Source organism: Convolutriloba macropyga, chromosome 3, assembly GCF_964194025.1.
Source record: "Convolutriloba macropyga chromosome 3, txConMacr16.3, whole genome shotgun sequence".
Lineage (NCBI taxonomy): Eukaryota > Metazoa > Xenacoelomorpha > Acoela > Convolutidae > Convolutriloba > Convolutriloba macropyga.
The window spans coordinates 17,778,584-17,799,342 of record NC_134470.1 but is presented as its reverse complement, the minus strand read 5'-3'; the positions used below and the strand labels follow the sequence as shown (position 1 = coordinate 17,799,342).

Genomic DNA, 20,759 nt, shown 5'->3' with positions numbered 1-20,759 from the left:
TTTATTTTTATCAAACATCGCACCTATATCAATAGTGCGTGTGGATATATGGATAGATTAACTTTACCGCCTTTGAACACATAGTTCTACTGCAGAAAAAACTTCTCAAAATCATTCTGTGGAACTACAAGGTATTAAAATATTTTTGTGGAACACAGGACCTCAACTGCACTCGAAATGCATGTTTAGGAACAATTCGAATTTGTAATAAAGTAAAAAAACAAAGACATACCTAATGATTTGTTTTCTTTTGAATCTCGATCAAACAACTGAACAAGAAGATCTATGAAATTCCGGTTGAAAAAACTTGAGTGTGAACAAAAATTCGAACGTAATTCACTGAGGTACAGAGGTGACAAATTATTTAATCTTTTTTATCGAAAAAAGAGTCCCAAAAAAATTTAGTCAGCTTTCTAATGGCTCGTTTATCAATCGGGAAACAAGATAAGGGATAACTACATTTAATCAGATATTGAATTTAAAAAACAATCCTTTCTTAATTGATAACTCGGATGAATCTTCAGAACTTTTTATTTAAAACAAAAGACGTCATATACTGCTTCAATTTTCTGTTGCCAGGGTCTCAAAAAGGGTAAACAATTTTGTCCAAAATCCACTAAAAGAAATTGAGAGTATCATCTATCCTTCCCCTAGCAAAAAAAAACATTTGTTTTTGGATTTTATATCCAACTTTCAAAAACTTAAGGGCAGTGTTGTGATCCAGTGGATCCGTACATTATCATCTATTAGTGTATACTTTTCTCCTGTTTAAGGTAGGGATAAATTGCTGACCTTAGCCCTAAAAAGTAATGTTTGTCATAATTTATATTTTGATGTTCATTTATACTCAAAAGAACAAACTGTCTCTCATCTAGAACAGAAGATCCAATCACAGAAATTCAAAAAACTTTTTAACTTAATTTAGTTAAAGTTTCAACACAAAATCCACGAAAATGATCAGACTTAAAAAAACTAGACTAGCAAGACAAACCGACTAAACCTTGCATGTACTCGAAATCTAACAAATTTCCTAACAAAGTCATGCCGATCGTCACTAATGTTTTCAAAAACAAAAGAAGACAAAAAAGAAGTCTCGGAAAAACCTTACATAGACCAAAACCATTGCAGTGTAGTAGTTGACGCTTTGGGCAACACATCCCGATGTGCATTGAAACTCGGTAATAAAGCAAAAATTAGTCAGTGTTCTCTAAAACCTATCAGCTCACTCGATGTTTTCTTAAAATCACAGTACACTCATTTGCTGACTCTATTTAAAAAATTGGAAGGAAAACATGAAAGCATTTTTTTGGGGGGCGGGAAAGGGGTAGGGGCTGCAATGCGTGGAAGGGGAAAAAGTGCAAAAAAAGGTGCAATGACAAAGTTGGTGTCAGAAAGGAAAAATAAGTGGTAAAAAACAAAAAAAAAACTAAAATTTCTGATAAAATGTAAAAAAAACTAAACAAAAGTTATCTTTAGCTCTTCGCGACCTCTTTATTGTCTCTTTAGTCTCCCTTTTGAAAAAATTCTTCCGTTCAATTGTTTTTGATTGAACCGAATAAGCTTTACAGAACACAGGAACTTAAGCGGTAAAATTTTAAGTGACCGATAAACATAATTTCTTTTAACTTTGAAATGTCAAAGCATTCTCCAAACAATGTAGTGCGTTACAGTTAACTTTCATTTGAAGGAAACTGTATCTAAAAGACGACTGATATTCCTTTTCTAAAAAAAACATTTCAATACAAAAGAAAACAAAAAATTCAAAAATCTCTGTGAAGTTTTCTCTGGCCTCTCAGAAAACTAACCCCGTTCGATTTAAGACCTCAATATTATAAATCAAATGATTTAACGGCAAACACATGGAAGCATTTTATTTCTTTCAAATAGAAAATCACAATTATCGTGAATTTTTTCAGCTAAACTTACGCTATACATTTTAAGCCCTCCTCATTGCAATTTCTCGTCATTTTAATTGTCAATGTGAGCAAATTAACAGAACTGATTCCTTGAACGACATTCAAAAACAGAAACAGTAAGGGCAACAAATAAAAAAATCCAAAAAAATGTTTGTCTCTTTTAACCTCCTCAATTCACACTTTAAATGATTTTAATCGGTACGCAATTCAAATGGTCAGCTTGTGATCAACAGTCAAATCTAATGAAAACGGTTCAATTTGGAATCTTAATTGACAATGCTTAGCCAAAGTGATCACATATGAAGTTAAAACAAAAAAAACATTCAGATAACTCCAACTAGGTCAAAAATTTCTTCAGTTGAGGATATTTTTAATTAGAGAGAAAGCAGATGAGAAAAATTATACATTTATTTCTTTGCTACTTCTAGGGTGTACATTCATCGCTTTAGCTACCTTTTGCAAACTACTGTGTTTGTCTAAGCTATTTTCTTTCTCTCAACCAACTGATTGATCCTGTCAAACTTCAAATTTCAAAGTAGCAGCATAATGTTGCAAAATATTTGACAGTGCACGGGGTTAAATATCTGTCAAAATTCTATCTAAATGATGGATGTGATTTTTTAAAACTTTTTCACATTAAAGAAACTTTTAATCACGTTTGCTCAAAAAAATTGATTCAATTTGAACTTTGCCAAATTGAGTATGATTTTCCTCTTTTAACAAAGGAAAAATTTGGACGAACTTGAGCTATATGTTGGAACATGCTGTGATACGCAAAATCTCGCACGGGCCGTCTTGTTGACAGACACAAAAGCAGGTCGTGATTTTAAATTAAGAGGTCCGAGTAAGTAACTTCAGCTGAATTAATCTTCCTTTTTATCATGCGGTGCGTGAAGATCAATTTCGTAGCCATAACTTGAACCATTTTCAATTCCATCACACTTGTTTAGTTCAGAATGAAGCAGTGGGAGCAGTATTTTGACGGGAATAATGTAGCATAAGTACGAATCAAGTTCGTTGATAGAAAAAAGACGGTATATTTTGCTTGAGATTAGTCTTTAAAAACCAAGTTTTCTCGAATAGGTTTCACAAAATTTGCGCAACTTTGAGTTGATTTTACCAAATCGAGCAGGGTTACTACTTCGAACCTGGTTGCTTTTTGTAGCGAAAGATGGCGGGTAATTTTGCCAAAAAAGATTGCGAAATCTAAATCAAAACAAAGTTATTTGACTTTCCTGTGCTCATGTTTGAAAATAGCGTCTAGAAAAAATCAAAGTTAAATGAGAGCAGATACATTTTTTTGGGAAACAAAATTGGCTTGAATGCAGTTTGTGTTGACAATGTTTGTGATAATTGTTGAAATTAATGATATTATTAACAGTACTTGATAAATTATTCCTAAAGTTGACAAAAAGGGAAATCAACAGTGTGAGAGATCTACTGCAATCATGTCAAAAACCCTTGGCTTCAGGTAGCAATCTCATAACAGTCAACACTGAAGGTATTATCATGCAATAAAAAATTTTAAGTGAAAAAAATCGCAGAATTGTTTCTGCTGAAGCGCCGAAATGCTGCTGATTACGACCGAAAGTATATATTCAGCTTAACTTATGCTATACATTAGCTTAACTTAAGCCATCCTCATTGCAATTTGTCGTCATTTTAGTTTTCAATGTGAGCAAATTAACAGAACTGATTCCTTAAACGACATTCAAAAACAGACACAGTAAAGACAACAAATTGAAGAAAACCAATAGAAATGTTTGTCTGTTTTAATCTCCTCAATTCAGACTTTAAATGATTTTGACAAGTACGCTAATCAAAGGGTCTGATTTTGATCAACAGTCCAATCTAATGAAAAAATCTAAGAAAATCTAATTTGGAATCTTAAAACAAAAAAAAACATTCAGATAACTCCAACTAGGTCAAAAATTTCCACAGTTCTGGATATTTTCAATTGGAAAAAAACTAGATGAGAAAAACCAGTCATTTATTTGCTTCCTTTGATGTCATTTGCACCCAAAAGAAATAACTGTCTCTCATCTAGAACGGAAGATCCAATCACAGAAATTCGGAAAAATTTCCTAATTTAATTAAAATTTTCAACACGAAACTCATGAAAATGATCAGATTTAAATTACTACCGCTAGCCAGACAAACTGGCATGTACTCAAAATCTAACAAGTTTCCTAACAAAGTTATGCCATGCCGATCGTCAATATTGTCTTCAACACAAACTCAAAGAAGTTTTCGAAAAACGTTACAACGACAAGACCATTGGATTATAGTATTTGAGGCTTTGAGCAAGACATCCCGATGTGCAATGAAAGCCTATTAACTTACTCGATGTTTTCTTAAAACTACAGTACACTCATCTGCACCTGTTGTAGCTACACTTGCTGGTTAAGAAGAAACTGTGGAAACTGATCAATCTTTGAATTCCGTCAACATGTTTACTGCAAACAAGGACAAAACTTCAGAATTTTCAATGCGAAATTAGCCTGAGTTTGGCCATTTATTTTGCCTTCTCTTGTTGCCCTCTAATGCAATGTCCAGTTGTCCTGTCGGAAAGTTAACAATTTACTGGAATGTCGTATCGAAAAATCGTTACTAATTCAAAATTGATCAAAATGGGAAAATATATGCCAGGCCTGCTTGTTTTCTTCACTTAAATCTTAACTGTTTGTTTACGCATTGTAGAGAAAAAATAAGAACATCTTTTTGTTCGTCTTAGAGTCTAGTTTTGAATTTTAAAAAGATGTAAAATTTTAACCAGGGAAAAGGGGAAGGCATTTAAAAAAACAAAAAGGAAAACGGTTTTTAAAGTTTTTTCCGTTCGACTGGTTTCTGATGGAACCAATAAAAAAGCTTTACAGAAAAAGAGAACATAGCAGTTGAACAGACAAAACAAAACTAAGTGAACGAATATCATTTAAATTCTTTCGAAGCATTTTAATTCTTCTCAAATTCAATTAAATTCTTTTAAAATAGAAAATCACATTTATCGTGTATGTTTTTCAGCTCAAATTATGCTGTACATATTGAGCCCTCCTCATTAAAATTTCTCGTCATTTTAGTTGTTAATGTAAGCAAACTAACAGAACTGGTTCATTAAACGACATTCAAAAACAGAAACAGTAAAGGTAACAAATTGATGAAAGCCAAAAAAAATGTTTGTCTGTTTTAATCTCTTCAATTCAGACTTTAAAAAGATTTTGATGCGGGGGCTATTTACGTGTTCTGATTCAGTTTACTGCAAGTAGTACCTTGAGACAGAACAATAAAGAATAATATCCTCGGCAACACTGATACCGTCTTCCACGTATGCTATGTTGCTCTTTCTGGCTGAATCTTCAAATTCTAGAACCCATTTATTCGAGGTAAAGAAAACAACAATATTAGTATTTCAGCAACAAAAACGAACTCTCTTCAATTTCAGAGTTTTTCTTCGATTTTCCAGGGAAATATTGAATAGAATTTTTCTTGTGGTTAATTTTAAGTGTTAAAATTAGACTTGTTTGATAAAAAAAACAAATGAGATGAAAATAACATAAAACAGAGTTCTTAAAAACACAAAAATTGCAATAATCAACAATTCAAATTTTTGATGACCTCTCGATAGTCGGCATTATTCTGTTAAAAAAAACTTTCAAGTTGACTCCAACTAAGTGATAGATTTCATCAGTTGTGGATATTTTTAATTAGAGAGAAAGTAGATGAGAAAATATCAGTCATTTATTTCTTTGCTACTTCAAGAATGTACACTCATCGCATTAGTTACCTTTTGCAAACAACTGAACTGTCTGTGTTTGTCTAAGCTATTTTTTCCCCTCAACTGATTGATCCTGTCAAACTTCAAATTTCAAAGTAGCAGCATAATGTTGCAAAATATTTGACAGTGCACGGGGTTAAATAACTGTCAAAATTCTATCTAAATGATGGATGTGATTTTTTAAAACTTTTTCACATTAAAGAAACTTTTAATCACGTTTGCTCAAAAAAATTGATTCAATTTGAACTTTGCCAAATTGAGTATTAGATTTTCCTCTTTTAACAAAGGAAAAATTTGGACGAACTTGAGCTATATGTTGGAACATGCTGTGATACGCAAAATCTCGCACGGGCCGTCTTGTTGACAGACACAAAGGCAGGTCGTGATTTTAAATTAAGAGGTCCGAGTAAGTAACTTCAGCTGAATTAATCTTCCTTTTTATCATGCGGTGCGTGAAGATCAATATCGTAGCCATAACTTGAACCATTTTCAATTTCTTTACACTTGTTTAGTTCAGATTGGAGCAGTATTTTGACGGGAAGAAAGTAGCATAAGTACGAATCAAGTTCGTTAAAAGAAAAAAGACAATATATTTCGTTTTAGTCGAAAGACTGCTGCAGTTGCTTTTCGGCCACGTTGATCACGATTAAATTTCAGGTTGGGCGTCAACATAAGACCAAGCTATTTTCACTTGAATTGCCTGAAATTGAGTGCTATTTAGATTTTCAGAAGAATTCTCTTTCTGATATTGAGACGTGCATGTTTCTAGACAATCTGTAATCCATCAGAATCATGCAATTTCTAGTCATTTTAGCTGTCAATTTGAGCAAAATAACAGAACTGATTCCTTAAACGACATTCAAAAATAGAAACAGTTAAGACATCAAATTGAAGAAAACCAATAGAAATATTTGTCTGTTTTAATCTCCGCAATTCAGAATTTCAATGATTTTGATGCGTACAAAATTTTTTGATGCGTACAAAATTTTTTGATGCGTACAAAATTAACATGGTCTGATTTTGACCAACAGTTCAATCTAACGAAAAAGGTTTAATTTGGAACCTTGTTTGACAATGAATAGCCAAAGTGATCACATGTGAAGTTGTAACAAAAAAACAGCAAAAAGTATTTTGAGGGAAGACAACGAAGTATACTATAATCGGCAACACTGAAACCGTCTTCAACGTATGCTATGTTGTTCCTACTTTTTCAAGTTGACTGGAAATTGACGGAATCATCAAATTCTAGAACCCATCTATTCGAGGTAGAGAAAATAACAATATTAGCATTTTAGTAAGAAAAACCTAACACTCTTCAACTTCAGATTCTTTTCGATTTACCACAGAAATATTGAATAAATTTTTTGTGGTTAATTTAAAGTGTTTAAGTTAGACTTGTTTGATTAAACACAAATGAAGCGAAAATTACATCGAACAGCGTTCGTACAAAAACTTGAAATAATCGAACTTTGCAAAACTGAGTATTAGGAGATTTTCCTCTTTTAACAAAGGGAAATTTGAACGAACTTGAGCTATATGTTGGAACATGCTGTGATACCCACAGTCTCGCAAGATCCGTCTTGTTGAGGTCGTGGTTTTAAATTAGGTCCGAGCAAGTAACTTCAGCTTAGATTATCTCCCTTTTTATCATGCGGTGGGTGAAGATCAATTTCTTAGCCATTACTTGAACCATTTTCAATTCCTTTACACTTGTTTAGTTCAGATTGGAGCAGTGGGAGCAGTATTTTGACGGGAACAAAGTAGCATAAGTACGAATCAAGTTCGTTAAAAGAAAAAAGACAATATATTTCGTTTTAGTCGAAAGACTGCTGCAGTTGCTTTTCAGCCACGTTGATCACGATTAAAATTTCAGGTTGGGCGTCACCATAAGACCAAGCTATTTTCACTTTAGTTGCCTGAAATTGAGTGCTATTTAGATTTTTAGACGAATTCTCTTTCTGATATTGAGACGTGCAGGTTTCTAGACAATCTGTAATCCATCAGATTCATGCAATTTCTCGTCATTTTAGCTGTCAATTTGAGCAAAATAACGGAACTGTTTCCTTAAACGACATTCAAAAATACAAACAGTAAATCAACAAATTGAAGAAAACCAATAGAAATATTTGTCTGTTTTGATCTCCTCAATTCAGACTTTAAATGATTTTGATGCGTACGAAATTCAAATGGTCTGATTTTGATCAACAGTTCAATCTAACGATAACGGTTCAATTTGGAACCTTGTTCGACAATGATTAGCCAAAGTGATTACATGTGAAGTTGTAACAAAAAAACAGCAAAAAGTATTTTGAGGGAAGACAACAAAGAATAATATACTCGGCAACACTGAAATCGTCTTCAACGTATGCTATGTTGTTCCTACTTTTTCAAGTTGACTGGAAATTGACGGAATCATCAAATTCTAGAACCCATCTCTTCGAGGTAGAGAAAACAACAATATTAGCATTTTAGTAAGAAAAACGTAACACACTTCAACTTCGGATTCTTTTCGACTTACCACAGAAACATTGAATAAATTTTTTGTGGTTAATTTGAAGTGTTTAAGTTAGACTTGTTTGATTAAACACAAATGAAGCGAAAATTACATCGAACAGCGTTCTTACAAAAATTTGAAATAATCAACAACTCAAACTTTTGATGACATCTTCTGGATGACATACAACATTATTCTGTCAAGAAAAACTTTCAGTTAACTCTAACTAAGTCAAAAATTTCCACAGTTCTGGATATTTTCAATTAGAGAAACAAGATACAATTAGAGAAAGTTGGGTCTAGGAAATAAACACCCACGGAAAAAACCCCACCTAAATTTCGATAGGAAATAAACCCCCACGGAAATAAACCCCCATTTTAAAATTGAATTTCGGTCGTCATAATTTGTTCGGTTGTGATAGTTTCATATCAAGTCCCACGGGCCACTGAGGCATGGCCATGGCCCGCGAGGCATGGCCAAACGCGCTAAATGCGCAGCTCTTTAATAGTAAAGTGGGGTTATTTCCGTGGGGGTTTATTTCCGTGGGTGTTTATTTCCTATCTAAAACGAAGTGGGGTTTTTTTCCGTCGGGGTTTCTTTCCGCAACCGGAGAAAGTTATTTGACTTTCATGTGCTCATAATGTTTGAAAATAGCGTCTAGAAAAAATCAAAAACTAAATGAGAGCAGATTCATTTTTTTCCGAAACGAAATTGGCTTGAATGCAGTTTGTGTTGACAATGTTTGTAATGATTGTTCATTTGAAATTAATCAAATTATTAACAGTACTTGATGAATTATTCCCCAACTTAAGTTGACAAAATGGGAACTCAACAGTCTGAAAGATCTACTGCAATCATGTCAAAAACCCTTGGCTTCAGCTAGCAATCTCAAAATACCAGTCAAAATAACACTGAAGGTATTTCCATGCAATACAAAATTTTTAGTATTGCTGCTGATTACGACCAAAAGTAGAGTTACCTGAACCCTACAAACCAAAAACTCAAATAAACCCAGATAAACAGCACGACCAAAGAGAGAGGAAGTTCGACCAGTTCTGAGAAATGCACAGAGGACACTCAATATAAAATACGATAAATTTTACTTTACTGAAAAGTGAATTAATTCCCGTCATCAGACAAACACTTTATGCAAAGTCTTTCATCCGGAAATTTTAGTTTCATTGCAATTTACAGTAACCCATCACCTTTTCCAACAACATGAGGAAATTACTTCAGTCGAGACAAATCTTACACCTCTGGTTTAGAATTACAGGTGCCCTTTTCTTTAACTGAATACAGTCAGTTTATGAATCGTGAACAAAATAGGAAGAGTTCACATGAGTTTCATCGTTTTTAACCCTTTCCATCTTTTGTTTGAAGATCAATAAGAACCAAACTGCATATAAATAGTTAAATATGATCATGAAATACAAAACAAACTAATTATCAAATGACTGGTCTAAACGTGAACAAACCTATGACTTTAAATTCGATTTGATGAACACATACAGTACTCAATCTAAGCAAATTGCCCCCAAAAACATTTGATGTGATCAATCACGTTTTTCGAACAAAATAGTATTGCTAATTGCTGCAGTAGTAATTCTGTTCTCAATAGACTAATTCAGCTTCAAATTATAGTTAATTAAAATCATTCCATTGAAAACCTGACCGCGACAGATTGAACTTAAGTATTTAAAAATTTAACACCAGATTAAACTTAAGTATTTAAAACTTTAACGCGCCAGATTAAACATAAGTATTTAAAAGTTTGTTTAATAACTACTCATAGTATAATAACTAATAGAGCAATGTCCAGTAAAGCAATTAAGAACTGGTTCAGAACTCACAAAGAGATAACACTCTTCCTCTTGTTATTTTGGGCTTCCGTTGGCACGTGGGAGTACACCGACTCCGTCGCGATTGAGCTGACGTTCATGGTTCCCTATTTGCCCGAATCATGGGCTTTAGGTTCTGTGTATGGCTTGATCAGCGGTTTGTCCAACGTAGCACTCCTTTCTGTCCCTCTTTTACTCAAATTTGGCGTGAAAAAATCTCTTATTATTACCTACTCTCTAGGCCTATTATTCAGTATTTTGTTAATACTGTCTTGGAACAAGACGGTGACGTTGAAACAAAATATATTTGAGGGCGAAATCAGTATTGGCTTCTTTTTTATTAGCTTTATCCTACTAGGTCTCGACGGTGTGAGAGGAACCCTTCTCTTTGCGTGGATAGAACGGGACTTTCCTGCAGATTTTGTAACTGCAATTTTAGTTGGTGAAGTGTCGGGTGGTTTCTTAGCCGTTTTAATGTCATATCTTCAGGGTTACAGGGTTATTTTTGAAGGCTCGACTGTCTACGGAAGACGGATGCTTGCAACTGATCTTGGGCCAATAACTGAAGGTACTGAATACCAAGCAAATTCTGGTAAGATAGCGTCACCACAATTCCTGTTTGGACCTTCAGTTGCTTTCGTTTTACTCTGCACGCTTTTCGCAACTGCTTTATTCGCTTTTGCAATCTTTATGTACCTGGATCTCAGTATCTTCAAACTAAGCCAAGACGAAACCGCAAAAAGCGAAAAACTCAAATTGACCGATGACCAATCGATACGTAGCCAGTCTGAGCTTCTGCCAACCAGTACAAAAGAGCTCTCAAATCACAAACGAAACAATAACAGCATTTCACAAGACGATCAGAACCAGCGATGGAGCAAAAATTGTATGCTTCTTTTTACGTTCATTACTGGAGGAATGGTATTTACGTTTGCTCCAGCATTCATATCATATACATCTCTACCCTATAGCCAACGATGCTATACCTCAGCTGTATCTTGTTGGGGGTTCTGGCTACCTATGTCTGGAATCATAGCCCACTATAAACCCATTCAGAGAATTATAACATTCTGGCTAACTATAACTTTTCATATCTTTGTATGTAGTATTTTGTTTTGGGTCTCATTGATGAGCCCCAACCCTCCGTTCTTGGGCTATTTGTTACCCGAATTTGGCATTATAGCTTTATGGAGTATTCAAGCACTTAGTGGTTACTTGACGCTTTCATCAGCAGTGCACAGTTTGCGCAGTATGAATATTGATGGTGCAGTAGTATTGGGGGTGATATTTCACAATTTGGGAGAATTCTTTATCGGAATTGCGTGTTTCGTCCTGATATCATGCACCAATTTGTTCCAATCAAGTTAGACTGAAACTGACGACAATTGATTTAGAGCTCAAATGATGTTTTTAACGTAATATTTTAATTTTATACCCTAGGAAATAGAAATTTTCTCGAAATGTTTGCAATAAAATAATCTTCATTAATTTCATACCCCAGGACTTAGAAAATATTTTCTCAAAATGATGCTTTTTTAGACGGTTCTTTTTCGATTTTTTTAGAGCGCGCTTGCATTGAAACAGTATATACGAACAACTTTTCTTTGTCTGGTAAATGGACTCCATTAAAAAAGTTGATCGTATAGTGTTTCAAAGAAGAATACTGTTTAACAAAAAGTTGAACATTAAATAAAATAACTGCAAACTCTATAAGATCGCATCTGAAACCAATTTGCAAATTTTTTTATCGTAACCCTGAAAGTTAAGCAGAATGAGAATCTAAGTTACAGAGAATAGTTTATTTTCTGTCAAAAATGTATGTTTTTGTGCAATCCATGTTGTAACTTTGGCTTTGTGTCTAATTAATTACATAAAATCAACAAGGCGGCTCGGTAATGTGCGATGGCACATAAAGTTCCGACCCCGCCCATCCACAATTTTGGCATAATTGTCTACCAAATGAGGAACAGATAGAAAAACCCAAAAATTATTTTTTGCGAATCCCAAAAAAAAGCCCAAGTCTTTTTCAAAAAATTCTGTATGAACGATAAGATAGCCTCCAAAGCAAATAACTCAGCGGAATAAAAATTGATGCATTAGATTAGTGTAATATGTCAATATTAAGAAAGCGAGTCAAGACGAACAGCAAAATCAAACAACAACAACAACAAACATTAATTACATCAAAAAATTTATGTCCCTCTAAAAAACTAAAGTTAATAACAAAGTCAACATACCGTCAGATAAACCTAAAACTAAACAGAAATAACATATAAATCACCAGAAAACATATGCGACCAGTCCATAAAAAGGTTTGGTAACAATTATACAAAAAAGAACAAAAACAGTAAAGTAAAAAAATTAACTTATTTTTTTTGAAACAGTTAACTTCAAAGTAATAAATACCATTAGGAATCAATTAATATTACCACAAATTTACGATTACCACTGCTTCTATAGAAGGGCATTAGGACCTGTCCTTAATCATTTTTTAAAGCGGCTAAAAAGAACAACAAAGAACAAACAAAATTTCAATTGAAACTTGCCAAAAAACGCTGTCAAAACCGTCAAGCCAAATTTTGGCACTCAAAATATATTTGATTGCGCCTTCTTCAAACACCTATAATGTATTACGTGGCCATTCATTAGTAAGACTAGGTAACAAGTAGACAAAAAAGCAAAGTGCTAAAGTATGTAATACTTTTAATTTTTTTTCGAAACAAAATTACATTCAATGTCATGAAAGGCATTAATTACAAAAAGAGCTATTCAAATAGGGTCGTTTATTCATAAAAAGGAAGCCCTCGGGACCTGTAATTATCCAGAATATTTCTTGCATCTACAAAAAGAACGTCAAATATGACAAAAATCAAATTAATTTACTTTTTTTGTGAAAAACCGGTGTCGAAGCCAGTAAGGTCATAACAAATTCTTTAAAAAAAAAATTTTTGGGACACCAATCCCTTTTATTCCCTTGACACCCATAATGTCAAATTTGACCTGTAATTAACTAACGAGATTAGGTAAAAAAAAACATAAAAAGAACAAAATTGCGAAGTTAAAAAGTTTTTTTTTTAATTTTGGAAAACGATTGTTTTCAAAGTCATGAAAGCCACCAGCTATCTACTAATATCAGAATATCGGTTATTCTATTCTTCCATGAAAAGCCAATGAAAGCCATCACTATACAGGAAATTTCATACGACCGAAACGACAAAGTATAAATGACAGTTAGAGACAAAATTAAAAAATTCAATTGATTTCTTCAAGAAAGAGGCGTCGAGGCCGTTAAAACGATGTTGTATATATTTCAGGATTTTAATAAGTTCAATTGTGCCTTAATCTGAATGCTAATAAGGTGACATGAGAACTGTCAATAATGTGATAATGTGACAAAATTAGAAAACGTGAAAAACTGGCAAATATCAAAACAAACAAAAACCTGAAATCTTGTAGTATCAAAGCCAGAAAACAATAACTTCAGGCTTAAAACTGCAACCGGGAATAAATGTTAAATCAGTAGAAAGAAGAAGCAGTCTTTCTTTGCTGACACTAAGCTGGAAGTTGAACAAATTAAGAAAAAAATAGAGGAAAAGTTATTTAAGCCATTATTTATTGAAAAGTCAATTATTTTTAAAAAAAGAAACGACCATAAAATTTCAATTAAAAAACTAAATGCATTAGCTTGGAGCTGCTTAGCAAGCGAATTGGTTGGACCTATCACTTCTGAGCTTTGATTTGATATGTTCTGTTCTTTATTATTAAAAAAAAGTCTTTTTAAAAAAAAAGACCGACTGATTACAACCCGATTTTTTTTTGGATTGTAACAGTCCAAGAATGGCCCAAAACTAGCCCTGCTAATACTTATTGTCCGTTAGGAACAATTGATTTTTCGAATGTTGTAGACATAGATAATTTGTTAGTTGAAAACTCTAAATAAATTCTCTGTATTTTTGATAATCAACGAGTAAAGTTAGCAAAAAACTGCAATTTTAACTACAGTGCACTCTCAGCGGACTCTGAAATAGAAAAAGCCCCCCTCTGAGTCTACAAAGATTGTATGAGTGTTGTTTGGGGGTGTACTGTCGGCAAATTTAATCAAAGTGGAATAAAGTAGCTTATTTCGTGCTGTTTTTGATGAAAAAGGCTATATGTTGTAATGTTTATCCAGATTTTTTGACCAAAAAAATTAAATCAAAACAATCAACAATGCTTGTTCGTCTTCAAAAATAAAATCAATGACACTATTCTTAAAAATTATAACAAATTTTAGCAAAATTGACGAAAATTTAGGCAAAAATTCCGGAAAATGTGAATAAAAACATCGTGAATTCACTCTTCTTTTCTCAGAAGTTTAAACCTCGATAACTCCCTGTAGAAAACGAAAATTAAAAAAATCTTTTTAATTCTACATTCTACGCTGGACGAGCTTTCTATTGATACCAGTCTCAACTCTCTACGATGAATATATCGAGCGGCGAAAATTCACGGAACAAAAAAAACCCATTTGAGTATATAGTTCCTCCCCCCTCAAGAGGGTCGGAACAATTAAAAACAAAAACGAACCAACTGGAAAAGTTCAAAACATTTTTCTACGCCAAACATCTTGAACTGAACATCTCGATATTCGACAAGTTTGATTAATTCCACGGTAAACTGAAAATTTCCAATTCGCTCGCTGTTTTCCAAACTCTCTAAACGCTAGGACACCGACACAATCATTTTCAACAGACCGTGTCATATCGTTTGTCCATTCAAAGCCGCACATGACAAAAAACCCTTAAATTTCTCTACGTGCGACGTCCTAGAAATCATTAAAGTTCCGACGTTCTAGCAAATACGCAGAAATTTTTCAAATTTTTCAAATTCATTTAAAACTGTTTCATCTAATTTTCATCTGCATCCTCTTAGCACTGAAACTCCTAACAACTAACAGTTTAATGACGCAACATTAACAAATGCACAGAGAACTTTGAAAACTACGGCAAAAAATATACAGAAAATTTCATAAACGGCTCTTAATTTGACGCAAATCAATAACTATTTTAACAGAAAACAAGTTGAAACTGATACCAACCAAACGTTACAAAAACCACAGCAAGATTAAGTGCAGCCAAAAACTTTTTTTAATAGGCTGTAAAAAATCTGAAACCGTCTGAAAGGTAAAAGGATAAACGTGACCATATAAAAACCGTTAAAAATTAACACTAAGAACACTCTGCTATGAAAGTGAGCTCGTAACTAAATAACTTTGCACGATTACGAAATTTTTATAACGCCTACTTTCAAAAACTGGTATGAGCAATACTTGCACTCTTTCCTCTCCGCTCTTCTATTATGAAAAATCAATTTTTCTTCAGGTCCAGCATTTGACTTCACATCCGGGAAATATAAAGAAACAGATTAAAAAACACTAAAATCACAACTCCTCTTTGTATTCGCGAAATTCAAGTAAATTAGTATTTGAGAAACGATTGAACGATTCGCAGCATTAAGATTCCTGAATACAACTGCTATTTAATACACAGCAAGATATATCGGTACTATTCGCAAAATTCCCTCATTCAGCTCGACTGAATATTTATTAAACTCTTCATGACACAGGAAGTAGCTGTAAAAGATTTGTCAAGAATGCTTTTCAAAAATAAACCAAACATTCCAGGAAATCTGTTAGGCTAGCGATAAACAATAGTACGCAAGCAAATCGTATTTAATCCAGTAGTAAAAAATGCAAAAATTGATCCAAACCATCAATCTTCTCTGGGGGATAACTTTGCAAACATAGCCGGCAGAACGATATACAATAGCTGCAATAGCTTTGTAGACCTGTTGTCTGAAAATTCCAATGAAACAGCAGGAATTTCAGGTTTTTGAAAAACTAATAACTGAAATTTCATTTTGTTCAGAAAAATTAGAGTAATAAAAGTGTTGCTTCTGTTGGATCTCCTCAAATAACCTTCAGTTCGAATGACATATCATCAGTTGACCTTAACTCTTCAATTATGTTGGCAAAAATGAGAGTGCTAAAGTTATTATTAATGCAAGCTATGTGTGATCAAAACTTCATTCACGGAAATGAACAAAAAAAATGGCTTCAATAACAGTGGAAAATGACGTCACAAACACATTTCAGTCAAAACTACATAATTAATGTACCAAAGGCAGATACGTAACAAAAATGTGGCCACTATGAAAACCAAGAGAAGGCCAATATTAGCTCCCCACTCAGGTATCACTATCCCACTTCAATGAATTTTTAAAAAGTAGATACTACTGAAAAGACGTGGCATATCTGAAGAAATAGCAACTTACTTTTTGCGATCTCAGCGGTAAAATATTGAACCACATATATAGGCAGTGTTGCAAAAAAAATTTGGCGAAAATGATTTTCTGATATGCTCGAAACAACTACCAGGCGAATCCATCAGTTTTCACTTAGAAAAAATCAACAATTGTCAGACAAAAGTGAATTAGTGGTTTTTCATAAACGTTTCATTCCCTATTTAAAAAATCCCCAAGTACCTCCAATCGATATTGCGAAAACCAAATACCAATTAAAAATAATAGTGAGCTCAAGGAATAAGCCTCAACATTTAGTAGAATTCATCTTCAGTTAAGTTCGGATGATCGTCATACGGTACTGAGATAGCCGAAAAAACATGGCGACTTTCTAACGCCATATTTTAACAGAGGTCCAAAAATACATTTCGTTACTTTAAAACATGAAATTTGTTTATTAAAAAGTATGGAGTCAATATTGGAAAGTGCAATATATCAATGCCACATGTGCACATGGTATCTCTTCCTTCTCTTTGCTCAAAGCTAGCTTTTGTCACTTTTATTCCCCGCATAAATTTTCACTCTATTTGTTTTAACTCAAGTGACAACGGGCCCGTATGATTAAAGAGCAAAAAAAGGCACAAGGAGGGAGAATGGAACGGGGAAGGAGAGAGCCACGGAAACAAGTGGGGGACATGCGATGTCATTCACCCAAAAATTAATAGCACCGGCCGATATTTTAGGCGAACGCTTAACAAGTCGATCGAGGAACAACTCGCCACCAATGAGTTACGCAGAGACAAATAACCCTTCTCACACTATTTGCTGCTCTGAGTTTTCTCTAGTACTAAAAACAAATAAGAAATTGAACAAGTATAGTACCTCGAAAACGAATTTATCTTTTACCCACGATTTATTTCCCAGCTATATCTTTTAACTATCACGTTAGCTGTTTAAAAAATCTCGTGGTGATTTTAAAACGATCACCACGTTCTTATCATCGTCATGAGTTTTAAAACTTTAGAACCATCAGTTTCATTGAACAAAGCAACAATACACCTCTCTTGCTCTCTATATTAATTTCCATATTTCCCTCTATATTCTCATTTAAGATTTGTTCAAACAATTCTTAGATTTAGATAGTGTTTACAAAGATTGGGCCGGAGGTGTTATCACTTATATAGAACAACTATGCGATATTTCGGCTAATTGGCGCAATGTCTGACTTATATGTTCAATTAACGGTTTATAAGACTGCTTGGGCCGAGTAGCCCTTTCCCTAAAGACCACCAAATTTACCTCCTCCTAGCTTATATAACAGAGCAGAATATGTATTAATGCCTCGATTCTCGCACCAAAGATACCCCCTACACCCACGTACTCACATCCTGATAAAATAGGCTGGCTTATGCGCTCAAAATGCATGCCATTAATGCATGAAATATGCTTATAAGGCGGTCTATTCTAGCCTTTTCCACTGGTTTGTAGGCAATGAGGAGGAAAATCAATTGCTAAAAGGAAAATCCATTACAATATCGCAAATATTGCTTTCCCACCGCACTTTTCGTTCCCAGTTTCTCGCTTGAACTTGGTCCTAATCGCCTTTTGAAAATCTATCGATGCAATTTTAAATACCACTCAAATTTTTATCACGCAGACCATATAAACGCGCACATACACACAAACGCGGCTCTACAAAAACCACCAACGATACGTATATCATTTTTCCGTTTCAACAGTACTACTTAATCATATAGCCAAGCATACTACAGCTATTTGGTAAAAAGCGACTAAACTGTGCTTTATTTGCAGCGACCAATTTTAACGAAAAACAGTTTTTGAGAATTTTTGGCCATTGCATTCTATCCTAACAGACATTGTATTTCTTATACCATCCCCTCTTTATAATGAAGATATATACCTCACGCTGTTAAAATGTCGCGGCGCTTTCTTCCGAACTCTAACAGCAACCCCAACCCAAATCAGCGCGCACTATCCCTCGCGCAGAACAAAGGTAGCTGTACTAATCAACTACATTTCACCATTTCTCATTTTCAGTAACAAGCACAAGGTTCCAATTAGTTTAAAAGCTCGGTTTTCAACCTGCAAATATTTAAGATACAGTCCCCTGATTTTCAATTCAGCGTAATTAAAATGCAAAGACGTAATTATTAATGCTAAAATTCACAGTAAAAATGAGGTTTTAGCCCCAAAAATAACGAATTATTGTTAAGTCTAAATGGTGAAATGTGTGCTTAAGACCCTCAAACAACAGCTGAACGTGAACGACTAGAAAGCCTTCTAAAGAAATTAGACAACCAGATTGAAAAAAGCCAAGAGATCCGGAGAGAATCCGGTGAATTACTGCAGGATTTGGGACTGGCGGCATCTATTCATGGCCAGATTTCTTCCCATTTTACAAGGCAGCCAGCACATGAAAATTTTAGGGGCCAAAAAGACGTTGCCCAATATAGCAAAGTAGTTCATTCACAGCCAACTTGGAACCAAGATAGACAAAGGAGGCTTAATGAGGGAATTAACATACTCACATCAGCTTATAACCAGAGACAATCTAACACTCAATATCTTAGTAATCTCCACTGATATTGCCTACCTTTGATGTTATTGTACAGGAGTTAGTTCTAACCAAGTCTTTGTAAATCAAAAACTTTTACACAGATATATTAGGCCAATAAATTTAGGTAAAACTCGCTCAAACACTAGAGATAGAAGCCATAGTGCGATTGAAAAGACTACCAAATGAGAGAAAGGGTTCAGAGTAACAAATTTTTCTTTTGCATGAATATGGATAAACATGAAAATTATCGAAAAATTTTTTGAAACCTAACAAATTTCATATTAGAAAAGTATCACAATTGCACTGTCTTATTTATAACTGGGAACAAAATTCATTCGCCCCACATTTTAAAAAACAATTGCTGACACATTTCCTGATAACAGTAGAAATATTTTTCAGTATAGCCTATGGTCGGTTATTTGAGTACTCAAAAAGGCTTAATGAATTCCCTTTAAATTCAACAAATGGGAGCTAAAATAATTAACAGAAGTAAAAGGGAGTCCACAGGTACAAAAAATAAGGGGTCAATTTCAGAAATATAATTACTTAAAAACAGTCTTCGGTGAAAAACATGACCATAAAATTTTCAATAAAACTCTACGAACGAGATTAGGTGTCCTTAAGTGACCTGTAAAATAAACTAAACTTACGGGAGCTATCACATTCCATTTTCAGCTTGACCTTAAGTGCGTTTACTTTAGAATCCTTAGTTTGACCTTTGATTTACTCTAAGAGCCCCTGGATCTCAATTAGATTCAACTATACTAAGTTCCGGAAAACGCTCGATAGAAGACTACAGGTCTCCACAGATAGAAATTGATGCTAACAATTATGACCGTCAGACAACAAAAAAAAAACATAGCACCACACGTCCAGAAATACAATCCGAAAAATTGAAAGAAAACTCTAAAAAAGGAAGCAACTTTCATTACTTTCTTTAAAAAAACAGTAGTGTTTATTAAATTCGAAAACAACTGCTAAATTACCGTTGACAAAGCACATACAAAACCGTTGAAAACAAATTCGGAAAAAGTGGCAGGATAAACGAAAAACGAGAAAACGGAACTTTCACGTATGTCTTTGAAAGCGTGGTATTTGAAACAGTGGAGTAAGTAATTGAAACACGTTCCAAAATATAAATCTTCAGCATATAAAAGTATCGGGCATTAGAAGGCACATATAGACAATGAGACGTTTTAGTTTATTTAACCAAAAATAGATTCTATTATGCATAATTATGAAGCTTGATCCAATAAAATGACATTGATATGACAAAAAGAAAAACAAAAACTGACTAACGTCGCACAAATTATTCTCAAAGGACAGGCGGGGCCAAGTTAATTCAGCGGCTGCAGCCTAGATAAAAAAATCCTTACGAGTGCAAATAACGACCAGGTTGGGATTCGATTTCCCGACCTCCGCGGTCCGTAATAGCATAACATTTCGGCTATCAGGCCCTCGTTTTCCTTTTTTACGATTGCTCTGATTTTAGCGACTAATTTTATTTCGGAGTGAGAGCAATTGATATCACTAAGAAATGAAGAAGACAAATGCGAAGACAACATAGCTATTATTATTTCATAAAAATAGACAATTAATCCAGAAGAACACAAAAAAATTTTATGAAATTTTTGGACTTTAAATTTATATATATATATATATATATATATATATATATATATATAGAATATATATATCTATATATATATATATATATATATATATATATATATATATATATATACTAGAATATATACATATATTATATCTATATACAATAATTGCTTCAAACGTCGTTTGAGAGCATGAAAACAACAGGCGAGGGCAAAACTCAAATAATCCAATATTGGATTGAAGCAGTGTCAGTAAGGAAAAGCATTAA

At 33.8% G+C, this 20,759-nt stretch overlaps 2 protein-coding genes across 2 annotated transcripts; both read left to right on the top strand.

Annotated features, from left to right (window-relative positions):
- Window positions 1–9,145: 9,145 nt before the first annotated feature.
- On the top strand, window positions 9,146–11,508 carry LOC142336916 (solute carrier family 52, riboflavin transporter, member 3-B-like). Its single transcript, XM_075385899.1, has one exon. The coding sequence runs from the start codon at window positions 9,994–9,996 to the stop codon at window positions 11,386–11,388; it is 1,395 nt and encodes a 464-aa protein (XP_075242014.1). The 5' UTR covers window positions 9,146–9,993; the 3' UTR covers window positions 11,389–11,508.
- A 4,104-nt stretch (window positions 11,509–15,612) lies between these two features.
- LOC142336914 (uncharacterized) lies at window positions 15,613–19,602 on the top strand. The gene is made up of 2 exons (XM_075385897.1): window positions 15,613–18,313; window positions 18,560–19,602. Exons 1-2 carry the CDS (start codon window positions 18,235–18,237, stop codon window positions 18,901–18,903), a joined length of 423 nt encoding a protein of 140 aa, XP_075242012.1. The 5' UTR covers window positions 15,613–18,234; the 3' UTR covers window positions 18,904–19,602.
- The last annotated feature ends 1,157 nt before the right edge of the window (window positions 19,603–20,759 follow it).